General features: G+C 42.3%; 2 protein-coding genes across 3 annotated transcripts in view; one reads left to right on the plus strand and one right to left on the minus strand.

Annotated features, from left to right (window-relative positions):
- Positions 1-6,051, plus strand: part of pomgnt1 (protein O-linked mannose N-acetylglucosaminyltransferase 1 (beta 1,2-)) — a 23,534-nt gene extending 17,483 nt beyond the window's left edge. For both annotated transcript variants that reach the window (XM_053322020.1, XM_053322021.1), the window contains 8 exons: positions 740-812; positions 2,812-2,940; positions 3,584-3,709; positions 3,825-3,889; positions 4,662-4,706; positions 4,812-4,947; positions 5,034-5,143; positions 5,932-6,051. In XM_053322020.1, the coding sequence (XP_053177995.1) occupies positions 740-812; positions 2,812-2,940; positions 3,584-3,709; positions 3,825-3,889; positions 4,662-4,706; positions 4,812-4,947; positions 5,034-5,143; positions 5,932-6,013 (766 nt within the window). In that variant the 3' untranslated portion in view covers positions 6,014-6,051. The remainder of the gene's footprint in view (positions 1-739; positions 813-2,811; positions 2,941-3,583; positions 3,710-3,824; positions 3,890-4,661; positions 4,707-4,811; positions 4,948-5,033; positions 5,144-5,931) is intronic.
- An 8,288-nt stretch (positions 6,052-14,339) lies between these two features.
- The window catches only part of LOC128362333 (tetraspanin-1), a 20,541-nt gene continuing 17,380 nt past the window's right edge, over positions 14,340-17,500 (minus strand). The window contains exons 4-6 of the mRNA XM_053323075.1: positions 16,970-17,113; positions 15,334-15,417; positions 14,340-14,399 (exon numbers count right to left, since the gene is read on the minus strand). Coding sequence (XP_053179050.1) covers positions 14,340-14,399; positions 15,334-15,417; positions 16,970-17,113 — 288 coding nt within the window. The remainder of the gene's footprint in view (positions 14,400-15,333; positions 15,418-16,969; positions 17,114-17,500) is intronic.

The following is a 17,500-nucleotide window of genomic DNA, read 5'->3' on the forward strand; positions in this document are numbered from 1 at the left end:
GTTTCTATGACAGTTAACTGACTATCATTTGAGTTGTGACGTTTGAGTATATCATCTCAGGCTTTAGGAAACAAATCAATGAATCACCAAAATAATGGACCGGTTAATCAATGACGGAAATAATCATTACAGTTGCAGCCTTAGTTAACCCTCCTGTTGTCCTCGAGTTAAGGAAGGAAGGGAGGGAGGAAGGAAGGAAGGAAAGGAGGGAGAGAGGAAGGAAGGAAGGGAGGAAGAAGGAAGGAAGGGAGGGAAGGAAGGAAAGGAGGGAGGAAAGGAAAGAAGGAAGGGAGGAAGAAAGGAAAGGAAGGATGGAGGAAATAAGGAAGGAAGGTAGGAGGGAGGGAGGGAGGAAAGAAGGAAGGACGGAAGGGAGGAAGGAAGGAATGAAGGAAAGAAGGAACAATCAAAACAGACGGGGTCAATTTGACCCGGGAGGACGACAGGAAGGTTTAATACAGTGACTTGCTGCAGTTTCTATACCGATCTGTTGTATTGATTTGCAGAGAAGATCCAAATCAATCATAGTGCTGTCCAAAAGATAATGTCAGTATTCACACAACCTAATTATAGAAACTGCAGCTTGTCCGACCAACAGCCCCCAAAAAAACCAAAAGATAATCAGTTTATTATTATAAAATGGTACAAAAACTAGAAATATTCACCTTTTTAGGAACACTGATGTGGCTGGTTATACTTCTACTAATGTCGCTGTGTCTGTTTTTTGTTGCTCCTGCAGTTTTCTGAGTCAGACCGTCCACCTGTTGGATGAGGACGACAGCCTGTACTGCATCTCAGCCTGGAACGACCAGGTGAGTCCTTTTCCTCTGCATTTGTCTGTCTCTGATAGGCATGGGATGATAACCGTGTTCAAGGTATACCGCGATATGAAAAGTCACGATAACCGAAACCGCCAAATTTACTGTCGTACCGTTCCTAAAGTATGAGCTGTTTTTTAGTCTGGTCAAAGACAGGAAGTGCTGGTCAGAAATCCGTCCAGGTGGTGCAGCTGCAGCAGCGTAGAGTATCACGACCCCTCACACTGTCATTACAGATTCAGGTTAAATGAACATGTCTGTCTTAGCTGTAATCACAATACCATGAAACCGTGATATTTCTTCTTATGGTTATCATACCGCCAGAATCTCATACCGGCCCATGCCTAGTCTCTGTCCAGTTTCTTTCTTTTCCTTTCTCCTAAATGCAGCACTTATCTAGATCCATACCTGCCTACAACTTACAGGCTGTAGTCTGCAGGAAGAGTTTGGAGAGTCCTAACATTCATGCAGTGAGCTAAACCTGTAGTATTTTTTTTTTAAGTATATTTTTGGGGGCTTTTTTTGCCTTTTAATGTAAAGGTTTTAGTAGAGAGAGACAGGAAACTAGAAGCAGAGAGGGGGGAATGACACGCAGGATAAGACCGCTCGGTGAATCAGGGTTGCCTGCAGCGAGGACTATAGCCTCAACACATGGGGTGGGTGCTCTACCCACTGAGCTAAACACTGCCGAGCTAAACCTGTAGTATCACTTGTTTCATTGTTAATAATAGTAGTATTGAATATATGGCCAACAACTATTGATAAGTCTTCTAATTGATTGATTTACTGATTATTTTCCAGATTAATTGATAGATATATATGTGACTTGAAAAATGTCAGCAAACTATGAAAACAGACTTCTCAGAACTCCAGGTGATTTTTCAAAATGTCTTTCCGTCTGTCTAACAGCCCAAAACCAAAAAGATAATCAGTTTATCATTATAAAGTAAATTTGAAAACCAGAAAATCTTCACCTTTGGGGAAGCTGGAACAAGTGATTTTTTTTTTTTTTTGCCCTCTCTGCTGAAAAAGTTGCTAAAACGTTCTGACTAAATGTGAATTAGACTTCAGAGTAGTGCCAAAACCTTGCTTTACAGCCTGCTGTAACTGGTTGATCCAGATGTGTGTCTTTAGCTCGTAGCAGTTGTGTGACTGATATCTGAACATCTTCGATAGTTTAAAGATAGTAGAGTGACCTCAACAACAGAACATGAGGTACACTATCAGTTTTCTTTCGGCTTCAGGGTGTAATTTAAAATCATCTACAGGATCTGTTTCTCATATTCTGTTTTTAGGACCATTGCAAATTTGCATGTATCATTCACACTGGGAGGGAGGGAGGGAGGGAGGGGGGGGGGGGGGGGGAGGCAGGAAGGAAAGAAGGGAGGAAGGAAGGAAGGAAAGGAGAGAGGAAGGAAGGAAAGGAGGGTGGAAGGAAGGAAAAGAGGGGAAGGAAAGGAGGGAGGAAGGAAGGAAAAGAGGGAGGGAGGACGGAAAGGAGAGGAAGGAAGGAAAGGAGAGGAAGGAAGGAGGGAAAGGAGGGAGGGAGGGAGGGAGGGAGGAAGAAGGACGGAAAGGAGAGGAAAGACGGAAGGAGGGAAAGGAGGGAGGGAGGAAAGGAAAAGAAAAAGAAGGAAGGGAGGTAGGAAGGAAGGAAGCACAGAAGGAAGGAACAAAGGGGGATGAAGGAAGGAAGGGAGGAAAGAGAGAGGAAGGAAATAAAGAGAGGATGGGGGAATGAAGGAAGGAAGGAAGGAAGGAAAGGGAACAGTCAAAGCAGACAAGGTAAATTTGACCCGAAGGTTAATACTTAAATACTGCTTGTAATGTGTAATGTGTGTAATGTCCGATCTATCCGAACTATCAGTTTTCGTTCTACTTCAGGGTTGTAATTTAAGATCATCTACAGGATCAGTTTCTCATATTCTGTGTTTAGGACCATTGTAAATGTTCATGTATCATTCATACTGTTGCTGTTGTTGTTGTGTTGCAGGGCTACGAGCACACGGCAGAGGACCCGGCCCTCCTCTACAGAGTGGAGAGTATGCCCGGCCTCGGATGGGTGCTGAAAAAGAGCCTCTACAAGGACGAACTGGAGCCAAAATGGCCGACGCCTGAGAAGGTGCAGAATCTATCTTGTCTTTATTAACCCTCCTCTTGTCCTCGAGTCAAGGAAGGAAGGGAGGAAGGAAGGAAGGGAGGAAAGGAGGATTGAAGGAGGGAAGGAAGGAAGGCAGGCTTTCTTTGCTCCATCCTCCTTCTATACTTCGTTCTTCCCTTCCTTCTTCTCCACTTCCTTCCTTCCTCCCTTCTTCTTCACTTCCTTCCCTCCCTCCTTCCTTCCTTCCTTCCTTCCTTCCCTCCCTTCCTCCCTCCCTTCTTCTTCACTTCCTTCCCTCCCTCCTTAATCCTTTCCTCCCTTCATTCTTCTTCACTTCATACCTTCGTCCTTTCCTTCCTTCTCTCCTTACTCCCCCCCCTCCCTCCTTACTCCTGTCCTTCCTTCTTCCCTTCCTTCCTTCTTCCCTCCGGTCCTTCCTTCCCTCCCTCCTTACTCCTTTCCTTCCTTCCTTCCTTCCTTCCTCATTCCTTGACATGAGGACAACAGGAGGGTTAAATATGAAGAAACATGATTATCGTCCCTTTTAAATCAATGTTAGACTGAGTTTGTGTTTGTAGATGTGTTAAAGATGTTATAAAGTGTGTGTGTGTGTGTGTGTGTGTGTGTGTGTGTGTGTGTGTGTGTGTGTGTGTGTGTGTGTTAGCTGTGGGACTGGGACATGTGGATGCGAATGCCGGAGCAAAGGAAAGGCAGAGAGTGCATCATCCCCGATATTTCCCGCTCGTACCACTTTGGCATCATCGGCCTCAACATGAACGGCTACTTCCACGTAAGATCTGCAAGAAAAATGCTTGTTGAAGTTACCCGAACAACACAATTCAACGACACAATCATGAATGATAACATACTTCACTTCCTGTCTTTTGTTTCTCATCATCATGCAGGAGGTATATTTCAAGAAACACAAGTTCAACACTGTTCCCAACGTGCAGCTGAAGAATGTGGAAGGGTGCGTACGTTCACACCTTGCTCACTAGGGCTGCTCGATTATGGAAGGAAGGATGGAAGGATGGAAAGAAGGAAGGAAAGGGGGGAAGGAAGGATGGAAGGGGGGAAGGAAGATGAAAGGAAGGAAAGGAGGAAGGAAGGAAGGATGGAAGAGAGGAAGAAAGAAGGAAGGAGGGAAGGATGGAAAGAAGGAAGATGGAAGGAAGGAAGGAAAGGTGGAAGGAAGATGGAAGAGAGGAAGAAAGAAGGAAGGAGGGAAAGAAGGAAGGATGGAAGGAAAGGGGGAAGGAAGGATTGAAGGGAGGAGGGAAGGAACAGTCAAAACAGATGGGGTCAATTTGACCCAGGGGGACGACACAAAACTTTAGAAACACACAACACACAGCAGAAAATGAGCAGAGATATTAGAGCTGAGCTGGTTACCATGACGACAGTTCACACATCACTTCCTGGTTTTTAATAATTAGTCAGTAAACTCAGCATCGTCTGACGCAGGCTGGAAACTCTGCACTTTTATTTACAGTTAAAACATTTCGCCGTGTGTTTCAGCTTCTGTCAAACTAACGGAGCTGCGGCGGCTTCCTGTCTAAGCTTTTCAAAATAAAACCTTTGTAATTGAGCGCTATCTCATTATTATTAAAAATCGTTTCCCCTCGATTTTATTAGTTTTGAGATCATTTGAGATCATGTGCTGTTTTTCTTTAATTGTATGTGAGAAGTAAAACGGCAACACTGTGATTGACTATCTGTGTTCTTCTTTTTCTCCCTCATAGCTTAAAGAAAGACGCTTATGAGGTGGATATTCAAAACCTGCTGAAGTGAGTGAGATTGATGAAAGTCACTGAATTATGGTGAAAAACTACAAAAATGGATGGATGGAAGATTTGTTTGTTTCTTAACTGTGAAACTGTGTGTGATCTCAGGGAGGCGGAGGTGCTGGACCACACTAAGAACCCATGTGAGGACTCGTTCCTGCCTGATTCTGAGGGGAAAACCTACGTCATGTTCATTAAGATGGAGACGGAGACGGACACATCGACCTGGACCGAGCTCGCCAAGGTAAACAGTCACAGCAGGAGCTCTGGTTGTTGTAGGTTTTTTTTTTAAATCGTACTCATGTTTCTCTCTCTGTATCTTCTCCTCAGTGCCTCCATGTTTGGGACCTGGATGTGCGAGGATACCACAAAGGTCTGTGGCGGCTCTTCAGGAAAAGGAATCATGTCTTGGTGGTGGCCGTCCCGATCTCCCCGTACTCGTGAGTAAAGCTTCAGTTAAAACTAGGGCTGTTAAACGATTAATTTTTTTAATCGAGATTAATCGCAGAATTTCCATAGTGTTTCGCGATTAATGGCGTTTTGAATTGCATGTTTAAAATCCTGTTATTTTACATTTCAAGGCAGTTTTAAGCCCATAATGTAAAGCATTTCTTACCAGAGTGTCTTAACTGGGAATCAATCACGGCTCTGCTGCGACTCCCACACTCCAAAATGGTCCTTTGGTGGAGCTGAGGCTGGCTTGGCTGCACCTCCACGTACTCCGGTGGTAGTTAAACTCCGTTTGACACAGGTTGCATTTTACTTTTGACTTGTCAACTGAAGCGTCTGGAAGTGTTTTAAAGTTAAACAAGTCGTTCAAAAGTCCAGTAGCTCTCTTACTTTCCATCAGCGCGGTAGGTTTACTGCAGGAGGCCACTTCAAAGCATAGCGCTACAGCTAGAGGAGCCGTCTACGGGGGAGTAGAATGGGGGGGAAGTTGCATTAATCTAATCGCGATTAACGCGTTAACGCTGACAGCCCTAGTTAGAACCTAACGTGCTCTCAAAGCCACAAAAGTTTGCATGGATGTCCGAATCCAGCCTGGAATTTATGAGCAAGACACATCTGCCTGCTCTTATAATTACCTATGTGTGCCGCCTTGTTCTGTATTGTTCTCTATAAAAACTATGATAGCCATCTCTGGTGATAAACAGAACAAATATATAAGTATCTGCCTCTTTTTTTTAACCTAATCCCTCTTCTTATCTACTTTGTCTTTGTCCGTCAGTGTGAAGAAACCAGCGAACATCACTCCGATTCACTTAGATCCTCCGCCCAAAGAAGAGGGAGCACCAGTGGAGCAGCTGTAGACACACACACACACACACACACACACACAGAAACACACTTCAACCAGCCCAGGCCTTAACACTACTTCTTCTTCTTCTCCTCCTCTGAAAACAACCACTAATAATCCAGCCTGGGACCCGCAGCTACAAAAAAAAACTTCTCCTTGAACTCATACGTGATGAGAGAGGATCGTTTTTTAAGGTTTTTGGAGCGTTAATGAAAGAGAGGGATTAACACTTACACTGCACTACTACTACTAAATCCGTCCCGTGACCCAATATGAGGAGGAACATCGATGATACTATGTTTTAAAAACAACCGAAAGTTTGCTGCTGTTTCCGACGACTGAAAACTGAAAAACTCTTCTTTTTTGCTGTTGCCGTGACAACCGTGGGATGATGTTTTTATTCCCCTTCAATTAAGACTGAAGAACGGTACGACTGACAAAAACACACTCACCACAGTTTAGCCTGTTTTTTTTGTTTTTTTTTAAACTACTGAGTGCTTTGTCCATCTTGTATATACGTTATAACTTATTTATTTTATATCAATCAAAAAAAAAAAGAGTTTAGTTTTTTTGTTTTTGCCTCTTTTTTTTCTTCTTTCTTCTTCTTCTTAAAAAAAAATCCACTTTTATCAAAATCAATGCATTTTTTTAAGAGCCTAACGTTTACAGTACAGATAATGAAATAATAATAATGTATATACATGACTATATATATTTTTTGATGATAAAAAAAAAAGAAAAGGAAATTTAAAAGGGTCCCCCATATTTTTCAGCATTAGGTATCGAGATCGAGTTTGAGTGAAAGTGAAAGAGATGATAAGAAAAAACAAAACAGCCCTGTGTTACCAACGTCACATAGAAGACAGACAGATATATTTAAAGGGTCATTCTGTATTTTATAACTTTTAAACAGCTGCCATCTTTAACCTGAAGAGTGCAGCAGTGTTAACGTTGTGTAAGTCAATGTGTGAGGACGGTTGATGTTCTTCTGCTACATGCTACATGCTACATTTCACTCGAGAGCTTCCTCCATAATTTGGGTTTAGTTAGTGGTGAAGTTGCACCCTAGAGGGCACAATTAAATACGATCCAGGAAGTCACAAATGAATGCATTTAAGGATTTATCAGAGGTAAAAACACCATGCAGGAAAGTCATGTTAATATTTAAATGATTATCCCAACATAACAGTTAATTATATCATCTCTTTATTATGAGATAAGAAGAAAATCTCATAATTATCTATCTGTAATTATACAATCTGGATCTCATAAATCAGAAAAAACGTCTATTTTTATAGTTTTTTCTATTTTATAGGTTTTTTTTTTTTTTAGTGTGCTTCCATACAACTGAGATCAAACACTAAAATCACACTATAAACTGGATTATTCCACAACCCCTGCCTTCCTCTTTTCCTTCCTTCTTCCTCCCCCCTCCCTCTTTTCCTTCCTTCTTTCCTCCCTTCCTTCCTTTCGTCTGTCCTTCCTTCCTCCTTCTCTTTTTCTTTCCTCCCCCCTACCTTCCCGCTCCCTCCCTCCCTCCTTTCCTTCCTTCTTCCTCCTTTCCTTCCTTCTTCCTTCCCTCCCTCCCTCCCTCCTTTCCTTCCTTCTTCCTCCTTTCCTTCCTTCTTCCTTCCCTCCCTCCCTCCCTCCTTTCCTTCCTTCTTTCCTCCATTCCTTCCTTTCGTCTGTCCTTCCTTCCTCCTTCTCTTTTTCTTTCCTCCCCTCTACCTTCTCCCTTCCTTCCTCTTTTCCTTTCTCCCTCCCTCCTTCCCTCCCTCCCTCCCTCCTTTCCTTCCTTCTTCCTCCTTTCCTTCCTTCTTCCCTCCCTCCGTCCCTCCCTCCTTTCCTTCCTTCTTCCTCTTTTCCTTCCTTCTTCCTTCCTTCTTTCCTCCCTTCCTTCTTTCCTCTCTCCCTCCTTCTCTTTCTTTCCTCCCCCCTTCCTTCCTCCTTTCCTTTCCTTTCTTCCTCCCTCCCTCCCTCCTTTCCTGCCTTCTTCCTCCTTTCCCTCCTCCTTCCTTCCTTCTTTCCTCCCTTCCTTCTTTCCTCTCTCCCTCCTTCTCTTTCTTTCCTCCCCCCTTCCTTCCTCTTTTCCTTTCTCCCTCCCTCCCTCCTACCATCCTTCCTTCTTTCCTCCCTTCCTTCCTTCCTCTTTTCCCTTCTCTCTCCCTCCCTCCTACCATTCTTCCTTTCTTCTTTCCTTTCTTCCTCCCTCCCCTTCCTCCCTCCCTCCCCCCTTTCCTTCCTCCTTTCCTCCCTTCCTTCCTTGGACTCGAGGACAACAGGAGGGTTAACATCAGAGAGTCATCATCATCACCTTCTTCATCTCAGCAGATTTAAACACTGTACCGACTAAATGAATGAGAGCAAAGTGTGTCATATTATTTTAAATGCAGCTCAGTGTCAGTATTTAGACTTTATTTGTGGATTTGTGTGATTTTCTTTTCTTTCTTTTTTCTTTTTTTCTCCCCCTCCTTCTCTCCATTAGATCAGATAATCCTATCAGAGAGAAAACGCTTACTCAGCAGTATTACAGCCGGGCGTTTTGAGTCCATGTGTGTCGTGGGAATTTCAATTTGAGTGCAAAATGAATGGAGAAGTAGAATCAGCCCCATTTTTATTCTCTACTTCTTCATTTTACTCTCGTTTCTTTCTCTCTTTTTTTTTGATTGTGTGTTTTTTGTTTTTTTTGCAGTGTTATGTGTGTTAACCCTCGTGTCGTCCTCCCAGGTCTTATTCCTGTTCTTACTCCATCCCCCTTTTTTCCCTCCTTCTTCCTTTTTCTCCCTTCCTTCCTTCTTTCCTCCCTCCCTCCCTCCCTCCTTTTCTTTCTTTCCTCTGTCCTTCTTTCCTACCTTCCTTCCTTCCTTCTTTCCTTCCCCCCTTCTTCCTTCCCTCCTTCCTTCCTCCCTCCTTTCCTTCCTTCTTTCATTTCCTCCTTTCCTTCCTCCCTTCCTTCCTAATTTCCTCCCTCCCTCCCTCCTTCTCTCTTTCTTTCCTCCCTCCTTTCCTTCCTCCCTTCCTCCCTCCTTTCCTTCCTTCCATCCTTATTCCTTCCTCCCTTCCTTCCTTCTTTCCTTCCTCCCTCCTTTCCTTCCTTCTTTCCTTTCCTTTCCTCCCTTCTTCCTTCCCTCCTCCCTCCTTTCCTTCCTCCCTTCCTCCCTCCTTTTCTTTCCTCCCTTCTTCCTTCCCTCCTCCCTCCCTTCCTCCCTCCTTTCCTTCCTTCTTCCTTCCCCCCTCCCTTCCTTCCTTCTTTGACTCGAGGACAACAGGAGGGTTAAAAAGCTTAAATCATCATCTCAGCTTCACAGTTGATTTTGGTTTTAAATGTTACACAGATTAAAAATATACTGGAGGTACGTTGATGCTGTACGAGTATGAGACGATGAGTTTGAAATGCAGTTTGACGAGTTTGACATGTGTATGAATTCCTTTTATCTTTTATCATGGGAATGAATAAAGATGTTTTTTACAGAGATTTCATAGTGGTGCTTCTTTTGACCCTGTCTTATTCTTCTTTCCTCCCTTCCTTCCGTCTGTACTTCCTCCATCCCCCTTTTTTCCCCTCCTTCTTTCCTTCCCTCCTTCCTTCTTTCCTTTCCTCCCTTCTTCCTTCCTCCTTTCCTTCCTCCCTCCCTCCCTCTTTCCTCTGTCCTTCTTTCCTTCCTTCCTTCTTTCCTTTCCTTTCCTTCCTTCCTTCCTTCCTCCTTTGCTTCCTTCTTTCCTCCCTCCCTCCCTCCTCTCTTTCTTTCCTCTGTCCTTCTTTCCTACCTTCCTTCCTTCTTTCCTTTCCTTTCCTTTCCTTTCCTTCCTTCCTTCTTCCCTCCTTTCCTTCCTTCTTTCCTTTCCTCCCTTCTTCCTTCCCTCCTTCCTTCCTTCTTTCCTCCCTCCCTCCCTCCTTCTCTCTTTCCTTCCTTCTTTCCACCCTCCCTCCCTCCTTCTCTCTTTCCTTCCTTCTTTCCACCCTCCCTCCCTCCTCTCTTTCTTTCCTCTGTCCTTCTTTCCTACCTTCCTTCCTTCCTTCTTTTCTCCCTCCTTCTCTCTTTCTTTCCTCTGTCCTTCTTTCCTACCTTCCTTTCTTCCTTCTTTCCTCCTTTCCTTCCTTCTTTCCTTTCCTCCCTTCCTTCCTTCTTTCCTCCCTCCCTCCCTCCTTCTCTTTCTTTCCTCTGTCCTTCTTTCCTTTCCTTTCCTTCCTTCCTTCCTTCCTTCCTTCCTCCTTTCCTTCCTTCTTTTCTCCCTCCCTCCCTCCTTCTCTCTTTCTTTCCTCTGTCCTTCTTTCCTACCTTCCTTCTTTCCTTTCCTTTCCCTTCCTCCCTTCCTTCCTCCCTCCCTCCCTCCGTCCCTCCTAATCTTTCTTTCCTCTGTCCTTCTTTCCTACCTTCCTTCCTTCCCTCCTCCAAATGCAGTTTGACGAGTTTGACATGTGTATGAATTCCTTTTATCTTTTATCATGGGAATGAATAAAGATGTTTTTTACAGAGATTTCATAGTGGTGCTTCTTCTCTTCTCTCTCTCTCTCTCGTGTTGAGGCTTCACTTTACTTTTTTTTTCCGCATGTGTGTTATTTAAATAATTCATAGATGGATATATTATTAGTGCATATTATTCATGGAATAAACTTAGAGCTGTTGTTATTCTTAGCTCAGATCTTTGTACCTGTGTGGCCTCGTGCTGCCTTGCAGATTTCCCCGGAGAGCTTCGGGGGCCAACAGTGAAGAGGAGGAAAGGTACGCAGCGAGGGGGAAATATATGCAAATCCTCGGGGCTCTGCTGTGGGTTTCTCCATCCACTGCGGTTGACCAAGGACAAATGTGGCTTCTTTTTTTTTTTTTATGCTCTGACTTTCATAACCTGTGATGTAATAAATCAGGGAGGAGGAGGAAGAGGAGGAGGATGTGGCTCTTCATCAGCAGCATCTAATTGTTGGAGAAAGTTTCAGATGTTCTAAATCAGAGGTGTCAAACTCATTTTCATTCAAGGGCCACATACAGACCAATTTGATCTCATGTGGGCCGGATCGTTTAAAAAGATGGAGGGAAGGAAGGAAAGACAGACAAAATGAAAGAGGGAAGAAAGGAAGGAAGGAAAGACAGACAAAAGGAAAGAGGGAAGAAAGGTAGAATGGAAGGACAGATGGAAGGAAGGAAAGACAGACCCTCCTGTTGTCCTCAGGTCAAGGAAGAAAGGGAGGAAGGAAAGACGGAAGGAAGGAAGTAAAGAGAGAAGGAAGGAAGGAGGGAGGGAGGAAAGAAAGAAGGAAGGAAGTGAGGAAAGAAGTATGGAAGGAGGAGGGAGCAAAGAAAGAGTGAAGGAGGAGAAGAATGAAGGAAAGAAGGAACGAGCGAGGGCTCCCCGCTCCGCCTCATGCCCATATAAGTAGAATCCATGTTTTTATTTTTCCCAGCATGCACCTGAAATTTTCAAGATGGCCGCTGCCTAGATTCGATACTATCGGCTTCTGAGCAGCAGTCCACAAACCAATGGGTGACGTCACGGAAGTTACGTCCATTTCTTTTATACAGTCTATGGGTTTTTCCCAGTTTGACCCCCTCATCCCCCCCCCCCCCCCCCACCCAAATGGACTGAGACTTATACACCGGTATTTATGGTAATTGGTATCGATTTATTTCAGTCGATACATTAAAAGGTATTGAGTATCGATATCCTGGACTGGGAGCTGTGGAGCTGAATTCCCCGTCTGGGTAATAAATAAAGATATCTGAATCTGAGCTCCGGCAAATTCAGAAAGCTTTATTATCTCAACTGGGAATAAAAGTGATTGCCGTCTTTATCCTCAGTCTGACACGCGCTCGCTGGTTTGTGTCTGCAGGTGAATGTTTGCATCAGGTCTAATTAAGACGGACGTTCAGCTCAGGTTTCACTCATGACTGACTGAATCTAATGCTACGGTAATTGTGTGTGTTGTGTCTGAGTGACAGTCGCGCCGGGTCATGTAGCTTTTTTTTTTTTTCTTTCTTTTCCACATGAAGGGTTTGTTTCGGTATTCACACACACACACACACACACACACACACACACACACATAGAGACTAATACGATTGAGCGACTTCTGACTGACAGACACAAATGACTGGGTTTGGAGCTTGAGCTTCTGTTGATAGACGTTTGTGTGTGTGTGTGTGTGTGTGTGAGTGTGTGTGTGTGTGTGTGTGTGTGTGTGTGTGTGTGTGTGTGTGTGTGTAGGCACGCGTCGCCCTTTTAAATGTCATTTTTGACCCATTGAGCATTCTGATGAGCTCCGAGCTCGGAGGCTGATGTCTAAGATGTAGATGGAATATTGATTTTGTGTGTGTGTGTGTGTGTGTGTGTGTGTGTGTGTGAGAGCTGTTATTGTTAAACATGGACCTTGGCAGCACAGAGATGATGACAGATTCAACTCTAAATACCTTGCAGCTGTATAATTGGATGCATTTTCTCTCTCTTCATGTCAACAAGTGTTTTTTTTTTCCACCATGACACGTGACACTAGCAAGCGTGTTAATACAAATAATGTGTTTTTTTTTAAGTATATTTTTTGGGCTTTTTATGCCTTTAATGTTCAGGACAGTGTAGAGAGACAGGAAACAGGAGGCAGAGAGAGGGGAATGACACGCAGGATAAGACCGCTCGGCTCGGGATTCGAACCGGGGTCACCTGCAACGAGGACTATAGCCTCAACACAAGGGGCGGGTGCGCTACCCGCTGAGCTATGCTCAACCCCACAAATAATGTGTTTTTATGTGTTTTTATGTGTTAATACAACACTTTAAAAGACTATTTGAAAGGATGAAATAAAAGTAAATACCTTAAATTCTCAAATAAAGGCTGATAATCATCTAATTTGCAGCTCTGATTAACACAACTACTGTTTTAATTCTTGGTTCTCTTTCTTTAAATCACTTCCTGTATTCACACACAGGCACTTTGAATATAAGAAACAATAATTTACTGATATAATTCCTCCTATCTGAATCTTTTAGCTCAATTTTTGTTGCAGAATGACTGAAAATCTACACAGCAAATCATATTTAAGGTAAGAGAAGCTCATGTTAAATGTTGATGTCATTATATAACACGAAATATATACTGTACAGCTCACCTTTGTTATATTTATAGAAAGTGTCCTGAGAGGTATTATTGTAAGCATTTGTATTATTATACATCTGACATCACCACCATTGTGTCTCTCTCTCTTTCTCTCTCTCTATAATACTTTCAAATTCAAATAAGCTTTATTAGCTCTCTCTCTCTCTCTCTCTCTCTCTCTCTCTCATATTTCTCTCTCATGTCACTTTTGTCCTCTCTCGTCCGTCAGGCAGAACAAAAGGAAGAAAAGCGTGTGTGTGCTGGTTCAGGTTTTGTGATAAAAACAGTAATTGAAGAGCAACAGATAACCTGCAGCACAGCCGAACAATGAACCCGCCTCTGCCTCGCATTGTCTGGCCTTTTATTGGTCAATATTTACTCGTCCTGCTGCCACAATGCAGGTAATCTTCAAGGGCAGGAGAGATGGAGCATTAATGAATAATACACACAGGACAAAAGATGAAGTGGACTCTGCGTCTCCCTCTCACACACGGCCGGTCGGTCGGAGAGGAGAAACAGGCTGTAAATAAGCAAAAGGTTCATATTAGGAGTAAAAACACAGACACACTGAGGCTTTATGGACAAAAGAAAAACATCTCATTAGAAAAAGAAAAATTACTGATTCGGGTTTTCTTCTAAAAGATATCTTCAATATTTCTCCTCGATTATTCACTGATATTGTAAGTTTTCATTTCAAGTTTGATGATGAATGTAATGTAATGCATGATTATTATTATTATTATTATTATAGTGGTTGCTGCTGCATAACCCTCAAATTGTTCAAATTAGCTCCTGTAAATCTGTAACCTTTATTATTTAAACACACACAACAAACAGGAAGCAACATTTGCATTAATTCAGAGTCAGGTTTCTGTCTATTTGATGAATGTAAGTCCAATTTTGGCTCCGTTTTGGTCTCAACCAACTCTTGAGAATACTAAAAAAGCTACGTAGAATTGCAGAGTTGATGATAATTCTCCTTATTTGATCGTTTTATTATTTATAAAAACAAATATTACAGCAGAAAGCATTGAATAGTCTCTTGTGTAGAAATATTTTATTGACAAATATGAAACATTTACACTTTTTAGGTGTTAATAAGATCACAGAAAGTAATATTAGAATATAAATCATTACTTCACAGTAAATTTAGATATTTCCCTGAATGAAAAAGAGAAGAAGAGAGAAAGAGAGAGGACAGGAACAAAATGTTAGTAGATAAAAAACTAAATCATGATGTTTTTCCTGAAGGAGTCTCAGCTGATTCTGTTGTCCAGGTGACAGAAGAGGTACATCGCTACGATCATAGCAGCAATCTGTGGAAACAAAATAATTCACATTAAAATAAAACAGCGTGTAGACGTGAAGCTGAGACTCTTAAATTGACGGTGAGACATTTCACTGCATTTGCATCTGAAGCATTGCTTGATTTAAACATGTAATAAATATATTAAAGTCTGTGTAAAGTCAATTCAATGATTTACTTCTAAACATATTATACATGTTGGAAAATGGTTCAGAAAAGGTGAAAAGGCTGATAATTATGCAGTACTGAATTGTGGAGATAAAGCCTTAAACTGTTTCTCACCCTCTTCCTGATTTTTCTGAGCGTGCAAAAAAAGGGGTACTCTGTGACGTAGTGGCGTTACATTGGTCCCTCCCCTACTATATAAGACAGAGTGTCCGCTCTCCTCAGTGGTTAACCTGCCTAGTGGCGAGTTATTGCTACTACATCTAACACTACTACCAATAGAGTCTACAGTTAGCCAGTTAGCCGAGTTAGCCGCCGAGCTAGCAGCTGAGTTAGCCGCCGAGCTAGCAGCTGAGCTAGCAGCAGAAAGCTCTCAGACGTAGCGTCCATGTTTCTGGTAGAGGTGGTGACTTTGATTGACAGGTGACACTTGGTAGGGGGCGGGGCTTCAGCGTTTGGCAGCAGAGAAAGAGGCTGATTTTTACACAACTTTGAAGCCTAATTTCATATATTTGGCGATTTTTATAATCATTCAAATTTGGCAGGGTGGTTAACAACACACTTTTCTGCGGTATGTCAAACTCAGAACACATATTTATTCTGACTTTACACAGACTTTAAATATGTTGAGCTACTGCTGTTGGCTCTCCGTGTAAACATCTAAACTCTACAAGTTAAGGTCATGGATAGCAGAACAGGTGGACACATGCAGACACTGAAGGCAAAAGAGAAATGTTCTCATTATTATTATTATTCTTATTATTTTCATGTCATTTTACCTCTAAGACACCGATTCCTGCGGCGATGCCTCCCACGATGTTAGCGTGCTCTTTGAGGGTCTCCAGGATGTCTTTAAAACAGCCCTGAGGAGGAAAACAACTTCATATGAATATTAATTACATATCTACCATGTTTGCACTCTTCTGTTGGATGTCAGCATAAATAAAGTATGGCTGCATAAAACCAATATTACTGTCAATTAATCATGTAAAAGAAAAGTTTTGAAGAGTTTCACCACTATAAATATGATGATTTCTTAAATCTTAATACTAGGTGACTAAGTAGACTCATTATTAATATTTAAACTGCCCATCTATGTTTAGATTATTATCTTAATTTGGCTAAAAGTATATTATAGTATATTATATAAGCATATTGTGACAATGGTTCCTTATGATAAGCAGAAAAAAAGTCCACACACTGCAGCTTTAACCCTCCTGTTGTCCTCGAGTCAAGGAAGGAAGGAAGGAAGGAAGGAGAGAAAGAGAGAGGCAGGGAGGAAGGACAGATGAAAGGAAGGGAGGGAGGAAGGAAGGAAAAGAGGAAGGAAGGAAAGAAGGATAGAAGAAAAAAGGAAGGGAGTAAGGTAGGCAGGAAGGAAGGAAGGAAGGAAGGAAGGAGGGAGGGAGGGAGGGAAGGAGGGAAGGGAGGAAGGAAGGACAAGAGGAAGGAAGGAAATAACGATAGAAGAAAAAAGGAAGGGAGTAAGGTAGGCAGGAAGGAAGGAAAGAAGGAGGGAGGAAGGAAAGAAGGAGAGAGGGAGGGAGGAAGGAAGGAAGGAAGGAGGGAAGGAGTAAAGAAGGAGGGAGGAAGGAAGGAAGGACAGAAGGAAGGAAGGGAGGAAAGAAGGAAAAGGGAGTACGACACGAAGATAAATAGAATATCACCAGTGACGTTTCAAGTCTTCTTCAGACTAGTCTTTGTGTTTGCATTTTACCAAAAAGTGTTTCTATTATTTTGTCCATCCCATAATATCAGTTGAAGTACACTAAACAGACACTCCTTTTCTGCCTAAACTTTATATATATATATTTAAATATATTCTGTACATGATACTTGGTGCATGTCTCTGATTCTTCCATGTTACCTTGTTTAGATTATTATCTTAATTTGGCTAAAAGTATAGGAAAGAAGGACAGAGGAAAGAAGGGAGGAAGGGACAGAGGAAAGAAGGAAGGAAGGAAGGAGGGAAGGAAGGAAAGAAAGAGAGAAGGAGGTAGGGAGGGAGGAAGGACAGACGAAAGGAAGGGAGGGAGGGAGGGAGGGAGGAGGAAGGAAAGAAGGAAGGAGGGACGGAGAAAAGAAAAAAAAGAAGGAAGGAAGGAAAGGAGGAAGGAAGGAACATCAGTCAGTAATAATAATTATAAATCTGCCCATTTATTCTTCAAAAAGGGGGCAGAACAAATGAAATGAACATTTTTATCTTTTTTTTCTCAGCGATGTTAAACTCTGGAAGGAAGGAAGGAAGGAAGGAAGGAAGGAACAGTCAAAACAGATGCAGTCAATTTGACCTGGGAGGAAATTAATGCAGGACAATACAACCAACAGTCCTGCAATCAATTATATTTCTTAAAAGTTACCAGCAAGCTATACTGAGCTGATACTCGGTTCATGTCTCTGATTCTTCCATGTTACCTTGACGGCGCTGCGCTGTGCTTCGTTGGGACTGCAGGGGGTGCTGTTGGTCCAGCAGCAGACGGGCGGCAGGCTGCCTCCGTTCTCCTTCTCAAACTTAGAGCCAACAAAGTCCGTGTAGTTGGTGAAACCGCAACACTTCATCTGGGAACGGAGGAAAATACACGATGATGATCACACAGCAGGAAAAACACTTGATGAGAGAGTTTTATGAATAGTAATAATGAAGTCGTTAATAAAAATAAAAGCCTCATTCAGAGTTCAGGATTTCACTTTTTCTCTTTTGTGCTTTTAATTCACAGCAGATTGAAGTTTGAAGTGTTTCATTTACAGACTGCGTGCAAAGAAAGTCTTTAACCGCTGAATACTGTGAGAAATAAAAGAAACTCGACATTGTTTCTACGGCTTTGAGATTTATAAATATTACTTTAGATGCTTTGAGCTCTATGAATTGAATTCCTTTCACCTTAAACAAATAAAAGTGAAACCATTTGCTTGGTTTGTTAAAAAAAATCAATTAGAAAGATGTTT

The sequence above is a fragment of the Scomber japonicus genome, chromosome 7 (assembly GCF_027409825.1).
Source record: "Scomber japonicus isolate fScoJap1 chromosome 7, fScoJap1.pri, whole genome shotgun sequence".
Classification (NCBI taxonomy): domain Eukaryota; kingdom Metazoa; phylum Chordata; class Actinopteri; order Scombriformes; family Scombridae; genus Scomber; species Scomber japonicus.